Source organism: Saccostrea echinata, unplaced genomic scaffold (genome assembly GCF_033153115.1).
Source record: "Saccostrea echinata isolate AGI-Se365-2 ecotype Australia unplaced genomic scaffold, CSIRO_AGI_Sech_v1 ptg000002l, whole genome shotgun sequence".
Lineage (NCBI taxonomy): Eukaryota > Metazoa > Mollusca > Bivalvia > Ostreida > Ostreidae > Saccostrea > Saccostrea echinata.
This window is the reverse complement of record NW_026889751.1, coordinates 19,731,141-19,754,303: the sequence shown is the minus strand read 5'-3', so window position 1 is coordinate 19,754,303 and position 23,163 is coordinate 19,731,141. Positions and strand designations below refer to the sequence as shown.

The following is a 23,163-nucleotide window of genomic DNA, read 5'->3' as shown; positions in this document are numbered from 1 at the left end:
AGGGATATGCACAACCTTGAATGTTCAATTATCTTTCAAAATTTACTGCAAATTAATTAATTCATTTATCAATTAATTAATTTATTTATTTATTTGCTTAATCAAATATTCATTTAAAAAAAAAAAATCAGTATTTCACAACTTAGGACCATTTTACGCCAATTAGCATGCTTCTCGAGCTTAAGATCGGAATACCTCTACTTTTTACATTTCGTTCAGCTAACATTGCGAAATGGGTACAGGCGACAGAAATTTCTTTAGAACTTTTATGTTTGTAATATTTATGTTGAATTTAACAACTTCTTCTGTTAAAGGTAAGTAAGATAACAAACCTTTTTCCTTGATTTCAATACATACTTTAATCTCCCCTATTTATTGATGGAGCGAAAACTACATTTTCCAGTGTTTTCTGTACCTTTTATAGTTCGCTAAATGTTGCCCTGTAAATATATTTTAAACTGTTAATACCTCAAGTCAGAACTTAGCTGCAATAATGTATCTCTCTTTGATATGCTTATTAATAATGATGTCCCCCCCCCCCCCCACACACACACACATAAAATAAAAAAATGGAGATGGCTATCATATTATTCCAACTAGTAATTTGTTCACCTTTCACCCCTTCTTCCCCATATGGATGCCAGACATCAGCCCAACTACACTTCAGCTCACAGAGATTTAGGCCCAATGACACGTACCCCAGCCAAAAAGGTTGGCCCAGGACTTAAGATAGATCAGCCTAAGATTTCAAATGGGTTGAACCATCAACACTGAGCCCATTAAACAGGTCCGATCACAGGGGCTTGCTCCCAGCATGTAATAATTATTGAAGAAGTGATTTAAGAAATGCTATTTTAGGATGAAATATATGGAGATAACGAACAGTATTCAAGCTTAAAAGTCCATTAAACAATACAAAATAGGAGCAGAGCAAACACGGACCTCTAAACATCAGAGGTGGGATCAAGTGCCATGGAGGAGTGAGCATCCCCTGCCGACCGGTCACACCTTGTCATGATCGGGAAATAACGGAAAAATCCGTCGACAATTCAGTGTGTAAATAATGGCCTAACAATTAGTATGAAATACGTCAGTCAGCATTTGACTCAATGATAAATTGTATTTGCTGACAAGGTCATTGTATTGACCATAGAACTTACGAAATGATGACTTTAAACGAGACAGATGATATTCTTGTTTCATCAACTTGTTTGTCAATAAATTACCTTGTTTTAGAAATTGTACATGCTCTTGCGTATCGAATCAACTGAGAGATATATAGCCCGTATGCAGGTGATGAAGGTATATTGCTGCATAAGTAAGGGAAGTTGACAATTGAAAAGTTAAAGTCATCACATTTATCATAAAGCTTGGTTATTAGATTACCATTAACGTCTTTTTCAAGTAAAATATCCAAATATGAAACAGATATGTCAGACTCTGTGGTATCTTTTATCTCAAGCTCACCAGGCTATATCGTATTGACATAAGAACAGAAAAAGCCATTGTTAATTGACAATACATTGTCGACATATCTAAATGTCGAGTTGAAGGCCACAGCAAGTGTTTTCTTCTTTTCACGTACAAGATTTTGGACAAATTCTGCTTCATATGAATACAAAAAAAGGTCTGCTAATAACGGGGCGCAATTGGTACCCATGGGAATTCCAATAGATTGTTGGAAGACCTGGTTTCCAAAAACCACATAGATATTGTCAATCAGAAACTCAAGCATGTTTTTAATGTCAACTTCAGAGTACCTGTGTGTACAATCAGAATTTTTTTTAACAAAATAATTTTGCAAATGACCAATGACAAGGTAAGTATATTTACGAGTTCCATTTTTATTGAAAAAGCAGCTGTCAGTTATATCAAAAAGCCTGGACTTTAATTTATCATGGGGAATGGTTGTGTATAAAGTAGAAAAGTCGTAAGTTTTTAAGCTGTTGATTTTGGTAAAATCTTGTGATTTCAAATTTTCCAAAAGTTCCTTGGAATTTTTAAGTATCCACATCTGATTTACACCACTTCTCGAATATATTGTTGCACAGTACTCTTGAAGTTTCTAGATCTCCTTCACCACTGTTAATATCTTAGTGAGGAGTAAAGAAATAGGCTTGGTTGAACATTTACTGGAACCCGCTATGTATCTTTGTTTGTAAGAATTTTTATGAAGTTTCGGAATCCAATATAAATATGGTAATTCAAATTCATTTTGGTTGTTTGGAATATTAAAAATATTCAAAACTGACATATGATTTTGAAGAATTTCTTCCTTAGAAAGGGAACTACGAGTATAAGTTGGATTACCACTTGTAGAATTAAATCAAAGTTCCTCTAAAATACATTTAATATAATGAGCCTTACAAACAAAGACAATGTTGTTACCTGCTTTGTCAGCAGGGACCAGTACATACTGATCATGTAATCTATCTAATTCTATTTTCACTTCTGGATTATTGAATGCAGAAGGATAGATGGTTCTCATATTGCCCCTCAATCTTTTAATGCGTGATTTTAACATACATCTGATACATTTAATCCATTCTGACAAAGTGTCAAGGTCTTCTTTTTCATGTCTGGCCCATCGCCTGGCGTAGTCCTCTACAGAATCCATAATATTTATGAAATTCCGACGCCAGTAATGAGTTGAAGGATCGGGGTTCCCTAAATTTAGGACCTTTTAAAATTAGTGATCTAAGGTCCTCATTATTAACTATATTTACGTCACCAGTAATAACGTGTCAAGCAGGACTATAGTTGTAGGGAGAAGAAGAACATGAACATGATGGAGGATTATGTTTCAGATATTCGATATCCAGGCCCTGTAAAAATTTTTTGATTTTGTGTATTACTTTTTAAATAAATAATTATTACACATGCTGGGAGCAAGCCCCTGTGGTCCGACAAAGTCTCTTGATTATGCTATTTAGCTTGAATTAGCTATAAAGCTTTATTAAGCTATTCAGAATAGCTTGATTTAGCTATTTTATCACACTTTTTGTCTTAAAATGTGTTATTTTTTCAGCATGTACAAAAAGTTGCACCTTGGTGCAGTGATAGTGTTAAAATTTATACTCTTCTGAAAACAATGCAGTGTAATTTAAATTGCTCATCATTCAAGCTGCATCTCCTTGAGAGACTTTGTACTGAAAGTTCCCAAAGTTCTGGGGCTATCTAAAGCAATTGATTTGTGACCACACAGATACAGTAAATTACAATTACTCATTTCAATTACCCCATCCCTGGCCCCCAGGGTCTTACGGACAACCTTGTGAATAGCTAAATAAACACGATAAAGCTTGATGAAAATTCTTGTATAATTCAAAGAAAAATATACAAATTAAAATTACTTGACATAAATTCTAGATGTTTTATTTATCCAAACTTGTTTTAGAAGAAGTGTACAACAGCATAGACATTAAAGTGTAGCACACAGTTCCTTTAAATATTATATTTTATGTCAAAAATCTTGACAAATGCCCCTATTGCAGAGGTGTCTGAGAGAGGAAGGGAGTTTGGCTATTGGTTCTGAAGACTGTTTTATTTAAATCAAATGCCCCCCCCCCCCCCCCCCCCAGGCCTAGGTTGGAGCCACAGTATGAGTTCAAAGTTTCCCATAGGAATATATAGGAAAAATCTTTTTAAAAACATTCTTTTCAAGAACAAAAGGGATGCAGTTAATCATTAAAGGCATAAAGCATACCTGTTCACAGTGTGCTAGTCTGATTTAGAACTTCAGAGGTTTACAAAGGCTTACATGTAAGTTCAACGAAGAAAAATAAAGAGGTTTATAAAGGCTAGCTTACATGTAAGTTCAAGAAAGAAAAATAACTTTTAAATTTTTATTTCAGGCATTAGATTTAGATGGGCCTTTGGAAATAGCCGTGGTAATCAGGAACCCTCCAAGACTTCCATTGGTGGCCGGGGAGGAAGTTCGTTTTGGCAGGAAGATGTTTTCAATACTTGGGTGTTTGGCGGAAAGGGTATATATAATGGACGACCATCCATGAAAAATGATCTATGGAAATATAATGTTAGGGAAAGAAAGTGGACTTTGGAACATCCTGGGTCTGAAAGTTTAGATATATCTTCCAAAAATAAGAACAGGGCACCTGTTCCAAGGAGGTATGCATCAATGTGCGGGGTGCCTGGGACACTAATTGTTGTGTTTGGGGGGATGAATAAGGATAAACAGGTGCTTGGAGACACCTGGGTATTTGTATTCAAGAAAAAAGAGTGGCTTCCATTGTCAGAAATGTTAAAGAATCTGAGAAACGAGAGCATTGGAGAGTCCCCTGATCCAAGAGCTGATGCTGTTGTGTGGTGTATGCAGACAAAAATGATGCTTTTTGGAGGCATTTCTGAGACTTTGGACCAGTATGATGATATGTGGGAATACAGCCTTATTGATCTTAATTGGAGGCAAGAGAAACTCTCCTCAGAACTTCACAGAAAAGGAATCATCCGTCCACAGATAACGTACCCAGCAGGTCGTAGTGGTGCAACAGCTTGGGTTGGCCACAATGAACAGCTGTACATGTTTTCTGGAAACACGCAAACCAAAAACAAAGTGGATTCTCATCACAATTCAGGATTTTCCACTGATCTGTGGAATTTTGACTGCAAGAAAAATGCATGGGTGAAAATAATGGGGGACCCAAATAAGTGCTTGGCAGGTTATTATGGCAAAAAAGGCATGGCAAACAAAAAAAATATTCCAGGATGTCGGAGGGGAGCAATTCATTGGACTGATAGTGAGGGGCACTTGTGGATGTTTGGAGGAGAGGGGGCCTCTTCAGACCCCAGGACAATCTCTGATGAAGTTCCAGATGTCATTCTGAATGACCTCTGGTACTTTGACCTTGACTATAAAATGTGGTCATGGATGGGTGGATCTGACAGAGCCAGTGACCCGGGAAGTTACGGTTCAGCAGACAATGAATTTGATCATGGAAGATATCCAAGCTGTCGAACAGATGCCATGTCTTTCAATACATGGAACGAACTGTATGTAGTTGGAGGGATAGGACATGACTCCACTAAAGCTTTCAGTCTGTTAGATGATGTATGGGGTATTGACGTCCACAGTGAGGTTAATTACAGAGATGCGGCTTGGCCAGGATCTGTGTTCATGCTTATTTTTTTCTTTATTGGCTTATTACTTGTTCTGGTTGTTACTTTTAGTTTTGCTCGTAAATATTTCTCAGGGAGTAAGAAAAATGAAAGTAAGAAGTATGATGTAGAATACTCCATGCTCCAGGATGAAGCAGATTAAAGAATCAGTGCTTCCATATGAAGCAGATTATAGTCTACTTCAAAAAGTATATTTCAGTTACATGTATATAAATATTTGTGTAAATTTTGTTAAAAGTATTTGATGTTGAATATTTAAGTTTTTCAGACTTTACCCCACCTTGATTACATAATCAGGCTGTAAACTGTGATACTATACAAAAATATGATCTCTTTATTAAATGAAATCCACAGCAATCTAGCTGCAGATGTATTTCACTGGTCAAAAAAAAATTCAGATGGACGACTAGTGAGCTACAGTGCCACCCATTGATGAAATTGTATATTTATTGCGCACAAAAAGGTGTGCTGGTTTTTTTATTTATTTCTTCATATATTTAAACTGTACATGTCATCTCAAAATATTTTTAACCTTGTGTTCCTAGCATATACATATATTCTTTTACTATTTCCACAACAAGACATTGCTCATAACAGTTTAGCCCTCCTGAACCTGAAATTGAGGCTATATATTGAAAATTTTCAGCTATTAATACTGCCATTTGGAGAGGTAAGACAATTTTTCCAACATGCTTGATCCAGAATGAGAAGTCTAAGGAATTTTTTAAATTAATTGAGTTTTTTTGCAGTTGAGAAATAAATCCAGAAACCAGCGCAACTTGTTGTGTGCAGTAAATACAGTTTTTTCAGGGGTGGCACTAGAGCTCTTCAGTCTGTCAATATATATTTTTTGGAGAGCTACAGTTCTGCAGCTACCTGCAATCAAATTTCAGCATCATTGTTGATGTATTTTCATCATTGTTTATAATTTTGTAATTACTTATTATTACAAATGTGCATGTGTGTGTTGTATTATTTTGTTTTGTTTTTAATTCTATATTATTTTTTCTGTATAATTATTCCACTGTTGTAGACCATTGGTAAAATATTAATTAATCTAAATATGGTAATATTATTTGTGTATACATTAAAAGCACAATCACAAAAGCTGAACCCCCCCCCCCCCTCTTCCCCACCTGCACCCCACATACACATCTACTCCAGACTAATATTTGTGTTATAAGGCACACTGTAATTATGACAGAAAACCTTTAATATAAAAGATTTAAACATATTTACATTGTGCAAGACCTACATTCAAAAAATGGTGTCTTGATAGATAGATTATCGGTATAAACAGTTCACCAGTAGTGGACACAGATTTATCTATTTAGAGGCATTACTGTAGATTCCTTATTTTATGCGAGTACTTAATATTGCGAAATGGACATAGGACCTCAAATCACTAGAATAATAATTCGCAAGTGGACGACTGATGAAGAGATTTTACATACATTTAAGCACCATAAAAATAAAAGCGCATACATAATTTTATTTTACGAGTGGTGCTTTTCATGAAATTTTGCGATAATTATTCCTCGCATATATTTAGGGATTTGCAGTATGTTAATAGTACTACAGTCATCAATGTATTTAATTGTTTCTGTATTTTTTATGCCCCCGGATCCAAAGATCCCAGGGGTATATTGTTTTTGTCATGTCTGTCTGTTTGTCTGTCTGTTGTCAACTTTAACCTTGCCCATAACTTTTGATTGGTTGGAGCTATGACTTTCATATTTCACATGTGTATTCCTTGTGACAAGATCTTTCTTTGGGTATCATCATATTTGGCCTTTTGACCTTGACCTTGGAGTTTGACCCACTTTTGCAAAATTTTATGAGACTTTAACCCTGGCCATAACTTCTGAACAGTTGGTGCTTGGGGTTTCAAACTTTACATGTGTATTCCTTGTGACAGGACATTCCTCTGGATATCAACCTCCTTGATTTGACCTTGACCTAGGAGTTTGACCTACTTTTGAAAAACTTTAACCTTGACCATAACTTTTGAATGGTTGGAGCTAGGGTTTTCATACTTTACATATGTAATCCTTGTGACAAGATCTTTTTTTTGGGTACCAATCACTTTGACCTTTTGACCTTGGAGTTTGACCTACTTTTGAAAAACTTTAACCTTGGCCTTAACTTTTGAATGGTTGATGCTAGGGCTTTCATATTTCACTTATGTAATCCTTGTGACAAGACCATCCTTTGGATACCAACCACTTTGACCTTTTGACCTTGACATAGGAGTTTGACCTACTTTCGAAAAACTTTAACCTTGGTCATAACTTTTGAATGGTTGGTGCTAGGGCTTTCATACTTCACATATGTAATTCTTGTGACAAGACCTTCCTTTGGATACCAATAACTTTGACCTTGACCTGGACGTTTTACTTACTTTTAAAAAACTTTAACCTTCGCCATAACTTTTGAACAGTTGCAGCTAGGTCTTTCAAATTTCACAGGTATATTCCTCGAGACAAGACCTTTCTTTGGGTACAAACATTTTTTATCTTTTGGCCTGGATTTTGACTTGCATAAGCTGCCATATGGGGGCATCAATGTTTCACAAACACATCTCGTTCATTTTTTATTTTATTTTTTATATATATATTTTAACTGCAGTAGCACATTAGTAATAGGGCATATTTCAGGTTTTAAATAACTGGATTTTTTTTTATAGAGGATCATAAAGTGAAAATTTGTATTATTTTGTTCTTAATTTGCAAAGGAAAAGTGTTCAGTTTTAAGAATGTGCATAGTTTCTATTTTTAGCACACTGTTAGTCTATTCCCTAGTCATTCCTTCTTCCATTAATAATTGCTCAGCTATTTTTAATATGAGATGTTAAACAACATATGGAAAACCTTCCTCTACAAAATGGCACACCAATATTACTGGCTTATTATAACCATATCATGTATAATGTACATAATTATACATATAAATTTTTTGTAATGCAAGATATTTTTTTGCAGAAATTGTTTTTGCAGAATATTTTTTTTTCTATCCAATAGTAAACCAACAATTATGTATGAGGACAGGGGTTTGCAGTGTTTTGCATTATGTAACTGTATAAAGAGCCATTATGTATAAAAAGTTATTTGATAATCATTTTAAACTGCAGACTTCTTTGTTCTCTAGTAACCTTGATATTTTTTTTATAAAAGATACCTAATTGATACAGAAGAAAGCTGTAATGAACAGTTATAGTGCCTAAGTACATATGTACTAAATCATGTTGTGAGCAGCTTGTTCTGTTGAATTTCCTGGTGGTTGGTTGTTTGGACAAATTTTCTGCTCTGTGTTCACTTTCACGCTGTTAATCCAAGTCTCTGTTTTTATTTCATATATTTTTAAAGACCTATATATTCTTTTCTTTTCTTTTTTATAAAATAAAGAGTTTAAAAGTTATATATAGTAAATTTTGTGTCATTTTTTCAAGAAATTATACAGAATGTGATGTACAAAATGTTTTAACAAACTAATATAGCAAAAAGGTTTGACATGGAAAGTAAAATAAGAGACTGATAAACTTTAGAAGTCGTAAAAACCTGGTAAAAACTTCAAAGTACCTAGTCCTTTAATTTCTAAATTAGGCTTGTTGACCTAGTTCTTGGTTTCCTGGTGCGATTTTACGTGGTATATCTGTAGAACAGGGCACTGGGGATGAAGTGTATCGTTTGTACCACAACTTTTGAACTTGATTTGAATGTTTGGTTTGAAATGATAGCCCGTAATGATGAAAATATTAATGATGAGTATTGATCTGTAAAATTGAAAATTAATTTTGATCAACAAACGTTTAAGATGCATTCCTCGTCGCAAACCACGGCCAAAATATACGATCCTCACCGATTCTGGTAGAAGAGAACTAAAAGCCGACTCCGGACCGCACGTGGGTTGAGACGATGTGATGCATTCACTGATGAGGAGTTGGTGGTGCCCAGAGTAGCGAGTATGTTTCTAAGGCAATAATATGCATAAAATACCAAATGAGATCATCGTAACCTATATTTTTGCACGGGATACAACACAATAAGGTTTCCAGATTATAAGGTTTTATGTTTCTTGGTGTCACTGTATGCAAGATGTCTTTTAGTATCACATTCTGTATAGTATTTGAGTTCACCAACTCCTCTTTTAATGGCAACAAACCTTAACGTTTGCCCTAAAATACCGGTACATCATCTGAAATACTTGGATGGTCTTAGGGCCGGTACACACGATAAGGCTTGCCTTGTAAGTCATAGAACTTAAGTTAGTGCCTTACCGTGTGTACACCCTTAATGCACGGTTTTTAGCCTTACAAGTCTGACTTACAAATAGAACACTGTTCTATTTCTTAAGGACAGACGATACGTTCCTCAATAATATATAATTTTTTCTAAGATTTTGTCATTGAAGTATTCCTACTTTAACATGTTTACTCGCAAAAAATTGGGGTACCTTACCAGGCATTTGTGCAAGATACCAGAGGATGTTGTTTCCTATAAAATCCTTATGGAAAAAACTTAATTTTCCAATATCACATTTTTTAGTGTTTTATTTTTTTTAAAGACAATCAGAAATCAGTTTAGAAATCAGAAGGTAGTTGAAATTTAGAATATTTTCCATATAATACGAAGATATGCAAAACAGATATTTGAGGAACGTATCATCTGTCCTTAATACAAGACTTAGCTGAAACTTTCTTCTCAACCAATGAAAACCATGAATGTCATTCTATTTTTATCAAACCATACAGGTGGGTAGATTGAAGTGAACACAAAGTATTTTCGAATAATTAAGCTAATGAAAATATCCACAAATGCTTCTGTTCAACCTCTTCCTCTTTTTTTAAGAAGTGTGAATGTACTTGTTGGTATAATTATTACAAAGCCTAATAATCTATTCTTCTATTTTAATGACTGAATGCACTATTTATGCTGGAAACACGTGAGATTTATGGAAATGTTGTATATAATCTTGTAAGTCTTCCCTGAACGTGTGGACACGAGAGCCCTACGTCCTGCAAAACGTATAAGGCAAGCTTTACCGCGTGTACCGGCCCTTAGACGCCAAAATTGTCCCTGAACAGTTTTGATAACCGTATGCTTTGTAGAATGGAAGGTTGTCTAAAATTGCTTTGCTCCACATATTTTAACATCTCATTGAGATCTTAACCTTAGAGATAGCATACTTTTAGGTGAAGGACAGGATAGGCTAAATTTGAATTTTCTCTTAATCAATGGTTCCAATACTAAAGGCCCGGTCATACACGACCCATAGACATACACACACACAATTCAACAAATTTTCCCTGAATTGTAGAACTTTCAGGAAGAAACATATCCCAAGCTGGATCATGGAAAGAGTGGGTGTGTGTGTTATAATATGATGATATTGGTATATATTTTACTTTTATTTTCAGAAATATAGATTTGATTCCGAGGAGTACGGGTAAAATACCTAATGTCACCTTCAAACACATCTTTGCAAACCAAGGGTTTTGCGGCCGGTCCGCATCGCTCTCCAGGTGGAGAGCGATGCGGACTGAAAACCCTTAGGCTTGCGAAGATGCTTCAAACGTTTCTTGACGTACAGGTCGAGTGAAAGACACTCAAATGGACAATTTACTAAACGTATCCTTGAAGATGTATGAACTTCAATATGCATACTAAGCATTGTTACTTTACACCTTCTATTGTAATAGACGACATTTCCGTTATTGTCGGTTTATACATCCTTTTGCTTGCATGTACAATTAATTAACACACTATAGTTATACTATATTAAGAAAAATAAATTCTGAGCCCTTGAGTGCACACAATTAAAGTATAAATTAACAGAAGAACAATACAGAAGAGAATTTTTCATATGTCAGGTATTTCCATCAGAAATAAAATGAAAGGTTGAACCCCCCCCCCCCCCTTCAACGAAGAGATTAAAACCAACATTATAAATTTAAAAAAAAAAATTCGATGTACAGTTAGCTCAACGATTATACAAGTATAAAAAAAAACCTCGCGTGCTTGTCTTTACTTGAGCTACAAAATATAACTAGGCCTAAAATGAACCTGCATGTTGTGAAGCAAGTCCTGGCTGTTTAAGGGCGCACATCGATCGTAGTACTTAGCGACATAGCAGACCATTGAATAAAGCTGTAAATCTATCACGAGTCTGTCTCCTCCGAAGTGAATCTTGTTTGGGGCAGGGCCATGTGAGGAATACGGCGACGGTAAATGGCCAGTCAGTTTAAAGTTCTTCTCTCTCTCAAACGGAAGGAGGGCGGCGGTGGGGTGTTCTATAAACACGATGGGGAGAGGTTCACACAACCCCATACCCTCAAACTGAACCAAAACACGGACTATGTCGTCACCGTACAATCCAACAGAAAACTCAGGTGAGTCCTCAGAAAAGGGGAGGGGCCATAAGGATCTTTGTGATTTATCTGAAGTATTATATAGTATCATAAAGTTTAATTGTCCCTTGCAGTTCAAACCAAATATCGTATCCACTGTTCATGCATATCTTATGCTTATTTATTTATTATCGTCATTTTATCTCTTGCTAGTTGATGAATTTTCAATATGTGATAAAGAAGTATTCATCAAGTGCATGTGTCCTAACCTAGTTTTCTTTCAGAGGCAATGTTGCATATAACACGATAGCCTTTGAAATACCAAGGACCTTTTCATATTTGAATTAAATCGATTTATTGTACAAATAAAAATACATTTGCTACTTTAGAACGGACCGGGAAGATTTAAGACCCCGTTCAATCACCACCGACTCGCAATCTATTTTAAAAGAAGGAAAAGTTTTTGCAAGGTTCTTCAAGCCACTGGAATTTAATGCTTTAATTCAACTTCCCTTTGTTTAATATTCCATTTCTTTCAGACTTTCATTTATAATGACCAATAACTTGGGATGCCTTTATCGTATTGAAGTCATAATTCGTAGATTAGCCAGTCTCAGATTGATGTATACACATGAACATGTATATATATACCGAGTAATGTATAAAGAGACCCGTGAATCTAATTTGACCTCTAAAGTAGAATATACTTTCCGTCTGTAATCCTCACAAGATCATATCACACACCACGTCTTGGACTACATGAAAATTATTCAAGTGTTTCAAAGTTGTACACCATATATGTAGCCTGAGTAGGGTTCATTATTTTGAACCTTGAAGATATATCGATCATGAGAATGTTATTTTAATTTAAATTCAAGACACGTAATCTCTCTTGACCCATTCAACTTAAGGTTGAAATTCGGCAGCAAACAGAGCATTTTTTTTTATAATATAAATACGATGGGGAAACTGTGTATTGTCTGCTACAATGACCTTTAAACTACGCATCATGTTTGTCAAACAGGAAAGTTTTATATAACCAAAAATGTAATAAATGAAACTGAAAACGGGATTAATGATTGAAAAAGTTTCAATACGTATTCTAGAGAGACTCGGATACTTTTATTCCATTGATATTATATAGTGGTGAAAACTGAAATGTGTATTATAATGGGATTCAGGGTCTGATCTAGAGGGGGTCCGCATCCCCTCTCCCTGGAATTTTCAGAGTTATTACATTTCTATGTAAAAATAACGGGAAAAAATGACCTTGAATCCCCTCTCCCCTTTAGAAAACACGGACCCCTCTTGAAACGGTAAGAAGAGCCATGTATTTCAAGAAATTGACTTAAAAATGTGTGCCCCCTCCAACCAAACACAAAATAGGTTTTTAAGGTATAGGCAGGTTGTTTTATTTATTTATTTATTATCATTATTATTTTATTTAATTTAATTTTTTTAATTTTTTAAATGTAACTTTATTTATTTATTTATTTTCTGCTTTCAAACATTTCCTGATCGGTACCTAAAAATTGATTAAAGCTTAACTAAGAGCCACTATAATTGTCTTGGGCCTGAAAACATTATTTCTCGTTCCTGGAAAAACATTTTTGTTTGTTTGTTTTTGGAGGGTGTGTGTGTGTGTTTTTAAATTAATATTCTGTGAAAAAAGCAAAAACAAGGCTTTGAATTTGAAATGACATATTCAATCAATTATAATTTTGTTTTGCCATTTTACGTTTTTAATCCCTTTCTACAATTTTTAGAGACCTAATGATTCACGGAGAAAGATGCGAACTTACGGAGGTGAAGCGGGACAAATCGAACTCTTCCGATGATTCCTTAAAATTTTCCGCCAATTTTAACACCACTGGGTACGCCGCGGAAAAGAGGAAAGGGCGGAAGGACATTGCGATAGCGCTAATGGTGAGCTTTTGTGAACTTTCCCCTCAATTTTTGTTGCACAAAACTCTATTAAAAGACGGTTCAAGCAAAATTAACCAACAAATATGTACTAGTAATTCCCGTTGTATTTTCTACGGGAAAATGCAATGGATGTTTTGTACACAAGGAAGCATATCACTTTTTTTTTTGTTATACCCTCCTTAAAAGGTTGTGAAAGGATATATGGAGTTCTATTTAATTATAATTCCAGACTCAAATTTGCTATTTAATTATAATTCCAGTCTCAAATTTGCTACAGAGGTGGTACGTGTCCAGGGCTACAAGCCTATCCATTTGATGGTCAAAAGGTCATAGTTCATGGTCAAAGATACCAGGAAACTGTAGTAACTTTGCAGACACGGTATTTCTAGTACTAATAGAACGTTTAGTCCGAAACTTGCTACAGAAATGAATTTCTGGTACTAATTGAACGTTTAGTCCGAAACTTGCGACAGATTGATTGATTGAATGTTGTTTTAAGTCCCATTCGAGAATTTTTCACTCATATAGAGACGTCACCATATACCGGTGAAGGGCTTCAAATTTTGACCTTTACTCGGCACTCAGGGCCATTGAGCAGTGAGGGATCTTTATCGTGCCAACGCCTGTCGTGACACGGGGCCTCTGTTTTTAAGGTCTCATCCGAAGGATCCGCAACTTTCACTTCAAAAAGCCGAGCGCATGGCGAAGGAACAGTTGCTACCTATTTTTTTATCGACTTAGGTCAGTCGCGGCCGAGATTCGAACTCACGACCTCCCGATCACGGAGCGAGCGCTCTACTGACTGAGCTACTGTGAACGGTACTTGCAACAGAAGTGGTAGGTTAGCAGGGGGTACTAGCTACTCATTTTAAGGTAAAAAAAAGTCAAAGGTCAGTATAAGAGGGAATAAAATTGTAGCAACGTTTTGAACACGATATTTCAGGAAACAATAGACCCTTCAGTCTCAAACTTACTACAGTTATGGTACGTTACCAGAATAACATGCATGGATGCATCTGAGGGTCAAAAGGTAAAACCTCAAGGTCAATAGTAATAAGTTTAAGCTAAGAAAGGGGCATTAATTAAATAATACCGTTAGACCTTTTAGACTTGTTGCTTGCTTCAGAAATGCAAGGTGGCTGGACGAAAGACCTTAGAATTCCAAAATCCAAAGATCAAGATAGAGATAGGTATAAACTAATATATGAATACGGACTAAAGAGTATCACTCAATTTCTTAGTGCCTGAAAAAAAGATGCATGGCACCAAGTGGAAGAAGCCTATTGATTCCATGGCTAAAAGTCAAGAAAAGTAATTGTATTTATGATACTGTAATTACGCAATATAGGCTATATGTTCATTGTTCGAGAAAATGTTCTTTGAATGATATCATATTGTCAGGGGATGCTAATCTTTTCAGTCACCTTGACCTATTTTTTTCCCTTCTTTTTAACAACTTTTGCCTAAATTTCTTTCGACTTTTTCAGTTTGATAGTGGCGCCACATTAACAGTCCTACTCCAATGCAAGTTTTATGGTCAGGGCGAGATTGAACATTGTAGATGGGGCTCTAGTCTCACCTGGATTGAGTACGACTGCTCTTTGACCGAAGGCCAAACTGGGGTTCGAGTCAATAAACACAAATTTGTATGACAACATCCATAGCAATATAAATCGTTTCGTCGAATATTTTAATTAATGCTACTGGTCAAAACTGGGTTACGTACATGTAATAGTAACCCTGACCAGTTTTTACATACAATTCACAATTATGATTGAAGGAAAGGTTTAAAGACAATTCGGTCTAACTCGCTGTTTATATACAATTTATTATGTTTTTACTGTATCTGTATTATTTTAATTTTAATAAAATATATTTTAATTCTAAAATTTTTACAATGCTATATTTTTTCTCAGTTATACATACAATATATAACAGACGAGTGTTATTATTTTTTAAGCTGTATTATTTTACGTGTAAGTAAAATCCATTGGCATTTTTTTCTTTACAAATAAAGAATGGAAATATATTAGTATGACTATTGTTCGAGGGAAAATGTCAAAGTTTGATTCCCTATTGATTTGAACATTTTAAATCTTCACTTATTAATGAAGTTAGTTTTTGCTGGAGTCATTTCAGGCCAGTGGTTTTTGAGATTTTACAAGATGCCACCAAATTTCACTCTTCCTTATCCCCCCCCCCTTTAAAGAGGGTGTGGCAAATATGAATTTCCTTCATTCAAAGTTGTTTGTAGCAAGTTTGGTTCAAAATGTCCCCGTGGTTATTGATAGTAAGTCAAAAATGTGAAAAGTTAATAGACATGAGTCTTGATAAATTTATATCTGTTTCTTAAGTAGAATAATTTTTGTAAATTCAGAGTTATGGATCCCCCTGAAAAGAGAAGAAGGAAGGGATTCATCAATAAAAGTTGTAGATTATGCTTCCTGCCTCATAGCATGTAGAGGAAAAGTAACATCAGCTAAGCTTTGTTTGCAAAAATTTTAAAACACAAAGGTTGACAAAAATAAAGGTTTAACCATGTACAACGTAAATGTGTAATAAATTTGTGATGTTTATTACCAAATAAATAATTTACAAACAAATCATAAATAAAACAATAAAGATGATTGTGCTTGTATGATAAATGCACACACTGCAGGTGCATTACTTTGGCGTTGAGTCAGTTCAAATTCAACTTTTTAGATGTTTTAGATTGATATGAATGATATACACAATTTTTGACATTTCAAATAAGTAAGTACAATAAATTTCAATTTTTACCCTAGCAGTTTTGGCAGTTTTAGACATTTTAATGAATTAACCTTCACAAATTTGACAATAAAGAAACTTGCAAAGAAATACTTTAAGTAGGCATCTTGACATGATTTAATAATTACTGCCATAATTGGATTAAGAACTGCAAACTACATTAAAAGACATTCTGTATAAATGCATTTTCAAAATTGCTGGAGTAGAAATATATAAATATTACAGCCACCTGACATTACTTATTTTTCTTTTAATAAAAAAAAATACATGCCCCTTAACTAATAATTCATTAGGTATTTTTTTTTATTAAAAGAAAAATAAGTAACATCAGGTGCCTGTGATAAATATATAATAAATATGTAAAGGAATTGACATGAAAAATAATTAAGGGCGTTTTTAGGATTTTCCCTTGAATTCAGCTCTACTTAAAGAATATTGGCCAAAAAAAAAAAAAAAAAAATAATGAATTTTTTCAAGGAATTTTACGGCCACAGGGCAGCCTGTAATATATAGTAAGTGGCAACACAGGTGTCAGACACCCTACAGATATACCCATTTACCTCTTTAGTCTATTTTTTTGTAAAAGTACAGATGTACAGGGGCATATCTGTAGAGCATCTATCCCCTGTGTGAGGCAAAGACATATAATATCCATTAACAAAGTCCTTATTACAATACATTTTACAAATCACTCCAAATAGAACTTCAATCATAACAAAATAAATTTTCTATTTTAACTATGAAACTGCACTTTTAAAGGCAGAATATATGATCAGTAGCATTTTATACCAGATCAACACCACATATGGTACTACATTTATTGCCCAACAAATGACTAATTCTGTATACTCTAATATTGCACATTTTATAACTGCATTGGTCCACATTTGAAGGTATTATACCTCCTGTGTCACTATTTTGAAGCCGTCTACATGTATTAGTGGTCAACTCTACTTAAAAAGGATTGGATCTTCATCAACCACCAACTGTTTATAATACATTCAAACCTCATTATCTCAAACTTGGTGGGGCCAAGAAAAAAAAAATTGAGATATCTGAGAATTCTAAACACTTAAATGAAATGTGGCTGGGACTTCCAACTCAGTTTGACATTTCCATGGTATTCAAGCACAGGCACTTGTTTCGTATATGGGGTCACCCCTTCTTTTTCTTTCCACAAGGTACCTAACTCAATTTCAGGCACCTGCGCTTCAAGCTCGTATTTTCTTAATATATCAATCATTTACCTATTTTAACATGACATCTTTTGTTTTAAGAGACTGTTTTTCCTTGTCCCTCTTAGAGCATCTTTATAATAAACCACTCATTTATTCCTCAAAAATTACCTCAATACTACATTTTAAGATTCTAGAGGATATACAGGAACTTCCCTTGGGATAATAAATGTAGGATAAAACCAGAGACTTCCGAGTTTTCCATTCTAGGGCTTTTGGTTTTATCATCTGCTACAACCCTAACCAAGTTCCTAAATATCAATAAAATACAGCTTGAAGCGGGGTGTCTGAAATTGAGTTAGGTACCTTGTGGAAAGAAAAAGAAGGGGTGAACCCATATACAAAACAAGTGCCTGTGTATTCAAGATATCAAGTTTGGAAGTTCAACTGTACTAAGTTTGTAGGATTCTGACAATAACTAACTGACTGGGCCATTAACTAAGTTCCTCTTGCTCACATGAACTATTGATCAGCACAATATTAAGATATATTTATTACACAATATTTTAAGTTTTTTTTGTCAAGAATTGTTTGTGTAATCCTGTACAACAGGGAGAAAATGCTATGGATCAGACCTGGATTTGAACCCAGCTGTGTCAACAGGAAAAAATATGTACATTCAGGCCATTTTTAATTTTTTTTTTTTTGATTGCCCTCTCCTGACCAACTGCCTAAAAATGGCCCGACTCAAAACTTTTATTAACCTCTAAGAAGCAATAACTTTTTTTATGCATTCCAGAAAATAGATTACGAAAATTCATCATTGCTGTTGAAAATTTTTAGGAAAAAGAATTCTCACCCACCTACCAACCCATTTTTTTAAATTCCGAGTCAAAAGAGGGCAAACAAACATTATTTAAAGTTGGCCTTACTCCAGCATGCTAAAGGTTCACGGCGAGATACTTTTGACTTGGCGCCGCGAGATATATAAGGAGCGTAGGGACGTTAACCAAGGCTCTTACTTGTAGGAGTAAAGTTGGCCTCATCTGTGAAAAATAATTTGCTTCCACTATGCAACCTTCGGTTGCATATTACACTATACAGAGAAATGTCTGTATGTAATACTGTAGTTCACCTGATTTCAAAAACAACACCTGTAACATGTTGACATTATTCATCAAACAGTATACAGTCTCAAATAAAATAGCAAGTACTTTGGAAGAGAATGAAAAAAAAAGGAAAATTTGATGTTTGTAATATACAATTACATGCAAAGTGTGGTGGTCCCAAAAAATAAATTAGATGAATGAAAGAATTTACATAATAATCTGGTACATATCTGAAACAACAAATATTTTCTGAGGAAAATATCCTATTTTTATCATCGGCCATATTCCACATTCTCTTCTTCAACAGACACAAAATTACCCAGTAATCATAACAAGGAATGATTCAGAATGATTAATTATACTAAAATTTTACATAAATACATACGTCTTAGTTTCAAAATGATTTTACATATGTGTAGATAAGAGAGTTGATATTTTGATGGTTCCATCCATGGACCCTGTTAAGCAAACCTTTGTGTCCATATTAGGTGACCAGTCAACCGTGGTGAGAAATGACCCATGACCCTGAATATCCATGACATGTGACAATGATTTGTCCTTGACTTGGTACATGCTTCCTTTGGTCTTATCACAGGTCAACATGTACTCTCCCTCAGCATCCAAAGAAAAGATCTGACCCCGGGGCATTTCTTTTAGCCCTCCTGACATGCCGGACAAGAATGGAAGGGAGGCACCACTATGAATAGGCAGGTCATTCAGGGTCCCAGGCTTATGCATACTCCATTGTATCAGCTGAAACAAACAACTGGCTTTATAAAAATTGAATTAATCAGTAATAGCAATGTTTTTTTTTAAATTAAACTTCTATTTATCAATTCAAAAAAGACATGGTAAATAGGAAAACTTTGTTCATCATTCTCAAAATTTAAAAATCTGGTTGTTTTGATAAATGATAAATCTACAGCCACTTAATTTTAATTGAAAATATTTTTTTGCCATTCAGAAGGCTACTAATTGGAATTGTGAAAGCCATTTATTTAATAACCAGTTTTATGAATCAGATGACACTTTCTCGGCCTTTTCTGAAGTAAATGATGATGAATTCATACTATAAATCTTTTTATTCAAAAGAACTCTATTTTCTCGTAATTACACAAGACTTTCTACTCATGAAAGTATCATTCTTGAGTATATTTGTTTCATTAAAAATTATAGAAACAATAACTGAAATATGTGAAAATTTTGTCTTGCTTATAAATAACAAACAAGTATCTTGCGAAAATAAAGTGTTGCAAAAAATTAGTGATTTACAGTAATGCAGCCTGTAAACTTTACCTTTCCATCTGTGCCTATGCTGTAACAGCTTGTTTCATCAGAGCTAAACTGAAGGTTCTGCACCTCCCCAGAATGGGCCTCCCACTGCGAGATCACTTTGTGTTGCTGCATGTCAAAAAGTCGAATAGCTCCATCAACTCCCCCAGTCAACAGGAGATGACCATTGTGGTTGAATGAGCAGCAGTTGATGGCCACAGGGCCTGGCTGTATCTCAAGATGCTTGGTCTGTTTCATGGTGCGCAGCTCCCAAAGAGTTAGTTTTCCAACCCGAGCTATGGATGATGATGGTCCGATGTCACTCCCTGATCCTGAGCGAGCCCTGTTGACAGTGGCAGAACAAATAAATGCTCCACTTGAGGGACTAGAACTCAGACTCACTATACGAGGATAACTGGAATCTGCTGATGCTTCATAAAATGATTTCATCTCTTTGACGTCAAAAAGCCTGATATTGCCAGAGCGATTGCCTAGGAGTAACCAACGGTCCTGTTTGCTTGCCCAATCCAGTGAAAGAAATGCAGACTTTGACATCACTGTGGCACATGTTGTAGGTTGTGGGCTCCAAGACCAAATTTTGACAATTCCATCGATGTCAACACTACCTACATACTGACCCATATTACTAAATCGAGCATAAGATATGGCTGAGTGGTGCTCTTTGTAATCTTCTTGACTAAGGAGGAGAAAAGGACCCTGGCCTTCTTGTAGATAGTCTGACTTATCAATTACACTTTGATTTCTTGTGATCCCAGTAAAATTATTGTTATCATTCACTGGTGTTAAATCTTCTATAGTTTCACTGTTCACATAGCTTGACTTCGTGTTTACAGTTACTTCCCCTGAGGAATCTCCTTGATTTTTTTTAGTCTTGTCTTGGACAGGATTTTCTTGTTTTGGTCCAGGTACATTCTCAGCTGTTACAGTAGTATACAAATCATCAACTCTTGTTCCACTGGATTGCTTCCCTTGGTTTGGCACTGATTTTTGCCTTGAAGTTTCAATTGCAGTAGATTTACCCTGTAAGCTAAATGATCTTGAGGTGGTCTCAGGATGACCAGCTTTTTGAACTGCTCCACCACTACTGAGTGACCTATTTGTGAACTCTGGATGACCTTGGTTGGACGGTGACCCTGAACTCGGATGTTTCTTTTGAATGTTAACAGATTGTGGTTTACCTGCTTTTGCCTTGCCCTGTGACTTTGTTGGACTCTTATTATTTGATGAGAGAAAATTTGGCTTTCGATTGAGTAACGGTGATGCTGAGAAAGGAAATTTTCGACCAGATTTCTGCTGCTTCTGTATCTCCAAAGTATCGTCACCAAGGTCACTGAAGTCATAGTGCAATTCTACAGAATTTGCACCCCTCCTAATAGACTCCTTCTCTCTTATATTAGGTGTTTTTAGAACTGGTGCTTTGTCTGCAGAGAGTAACTGTGTTTTCAACATATCATTTTCTTCCTGCAAGTTTTTCATTCTTTTGTGTTCAATATCAAAGTTCAATAGAATAGGTGCAGGCATTACATTTATAATCACACTAAGGAAGTTGAAAAGTGATAAATAAAACATATCTTGCCATTGTTTTGTAAAATACATTGAAAAATGACTGTTCTCTTCCGGGCTCTTAATAAATGGGAAACAAAACCATTCCTTAAATTCCGGAACCTGATGCAAATCGTTGGTCATCTTCTCGAAAAAATCAGTCACTTTATCAGCTCTGTTGTTATGCGCTGCATTAACAACATAAAGCTTCAAAAGACCTACTTCTAACTTCCGTACGCTTTGAATATATCGTTGTTCTAAGCGACAGAAGAGCCGACTGTTGAGGTGAGCCCAGAAATCCCTGAGACTGTGAAGGTTGTAGCTCCCTATATACTGCTGAAACTGCTCTAAAATCTTGTCAGCTCGTAAACCTTTATCTTTATCAGTCTTTAGTTCGTACTCAAAATTTCTAAGAGATGCTGTACATCCTCTGAATAATAAATAATCCTTCACCAGTTCATCAACTCTCCCAGCTGCAGCCGCCATATTTTCTAAAACGAAAGTAGGTATTGTTAAGTTGTACGTCATTTAGTTCAGTATCTTCTGATCTAGAAAGAGAGAAAGAGAGTATTCCTGATATCAAGGAATTTGAATTCTTGATAGGCCTATAAAAACAATAATTGTTAGCAAAAACTAATTCCTATTACAAGAATTTAAAATTTTGGTACACATGATACATGTATCAGAAAATCATTTTCTGATATCGAAAAATCAATTTTCTGACATATCTCAGAAAATGATCATGATTATTTTTATATTAAAAAAATCAAATTTTTGATATCAGAAATAAACATTAAAAATGAATTCTTGAATCATTTTTTTCTTATATCAGAAAATTAATGTTTTTTTTTTTTTTTTTTTTTTAATATCAGAAAACGATTGTAATGAAAATGAATATTTCATTTAAAAAAAATCACAACATATGAGGAACATAGGAAGAAATAACTTTAATGTTTCATATATTCATCATGCAGCCTTAATGGTGGTGTAACAGAATCTACGAGCCAAACCATTACATTCCTCGATCCTTGCTTAAATTGCCTTCGCCCTCGAGGACACAACCCAATGATGCAAGTTCGTATTTGCCCCTGGCAAGACTTTCACCAGCAACTTCAGTACAAGCTAGGGTGATCAACGGCACCAAGTTATGTAAAGGGAAAGGATGTTTGGCTGGACCGGGAATCGAATCCGGTACCCCTGCGTCACTTGTCAGGTGCTTTTTTGCAGCTCTACCAACTGAGCATCGCAGGTCGATATTCCAAACCATTACAGCGGTATATAGATAGATACTGAGATAAATATATATACAAACTAATAAAAACAATTTATATAAAACTCAAAACAGCTGATTACCTTTGTAATTATCATAATAGAATTTTTGATATCACGAAATCATGTTTATTTTCTGATCTTAATAAAATCTATTTTCTGATATCGTAAGTCATTTTCTGATATCCATTGCAAGATCGAAACATCTCATGGAGTCTTATAATTACGAAAATGGCAAGTCCTAGGGCAGTGTCGCACAGTGTCTTTTACTAGATATTCTTCTAGTTTCCTCATTTAATTTAAAAAGATATAAAAAATGGAATTAAGAATTTAAATTTTCCCATGGTAAATAGGCCTAGTGATGTACCGATTAAATCGATTATCCAATCCATGGAAATGGTCCTCGGTTATAGATAATCGATTATAATTTTGATAATCGATTACTTAAAGTATTAGGTGAAAGGAAATTATTCCTTTGATTCTTGAGTCATTCTTATTTGAATTTAACTAAATCCTAAAAAATAATCTAATAAATGAACCCAATGATACAAAATATTTTAAAAAAATGTACTCTAGAAATCACTCCAGAATGTCAAAC

General features: G+C 34.9%; 3 protein-coding genes across 3 annotated transcripts; 2 read left to right on the top strand and 1 right to left on the bottom strand.

Annotated features, from left to right (window-relative positions):
* The first annotated feature begins 234 nt into the window (after positions 1-234).
* LOC133174017 (uncharacterized) lies at positions 235-6,838 on the top strand. The gene is made up of 2 exons (XM_061309061.1): positions 235-314; positions 3,855-6,838. Exons 1-2 carry the CDS (start codon positions 269-271, stop codon positions 5,276-5,278), a joined length of 1,470 nt encoding a protein of 489 aa, XP_061165045.1. The 5' UTR covers positions 235-268; the 3' UTR covers positions 5,279-6,838.
* A 4,503-nt stretch (positions 6,839-11,341) lies between these two features.
* On the top strand, positions 11,342-15,297 carry LOC133201170 (CB1 cannabinoid receptor-interacting protein 1-like). Its single transcript, XM_061336951.1, has 3 exons — positions 11,342-11,524; positions 13,249-13,408; positions 14,896-15,297. Exons 1-3 carry the CDS (start codon positions 11,364-11,366, stop codon positions 15,058-15,060), a joined length of 486 nt encoding a protein of 161 aa, XP_061192935.1. The 5' UTR covers positions 11,342-11,363; the 3' UTR covers positions 15,061-15,297.
* A 683-nt stretch (positions 15,298-15,980) lies between these two features.
* Positions 15,981-21,782, bottom strand: LOC133174002 (WD repeat-containing protein 91-like). Its single transcript, XM_061309054.1, has 2 exons — positions 19,758-21,782; positions 15,981-19,214 (listed from the first exon to the last, which is right to left on the bottom strand). The coding sequence occupies exons 1-2, from the start codon at positions 21,780-21,782 to the stop codon at positions 18,867-18,869; spliced, it is 2,373 nt and encodes a 790-aa protein (XP_061165038.1). The 3' UTR covers positions 15,981-18,866.
* Between the last annotated feature and the right edge of the window lie 1,381 nt (positions 21,783-23,163).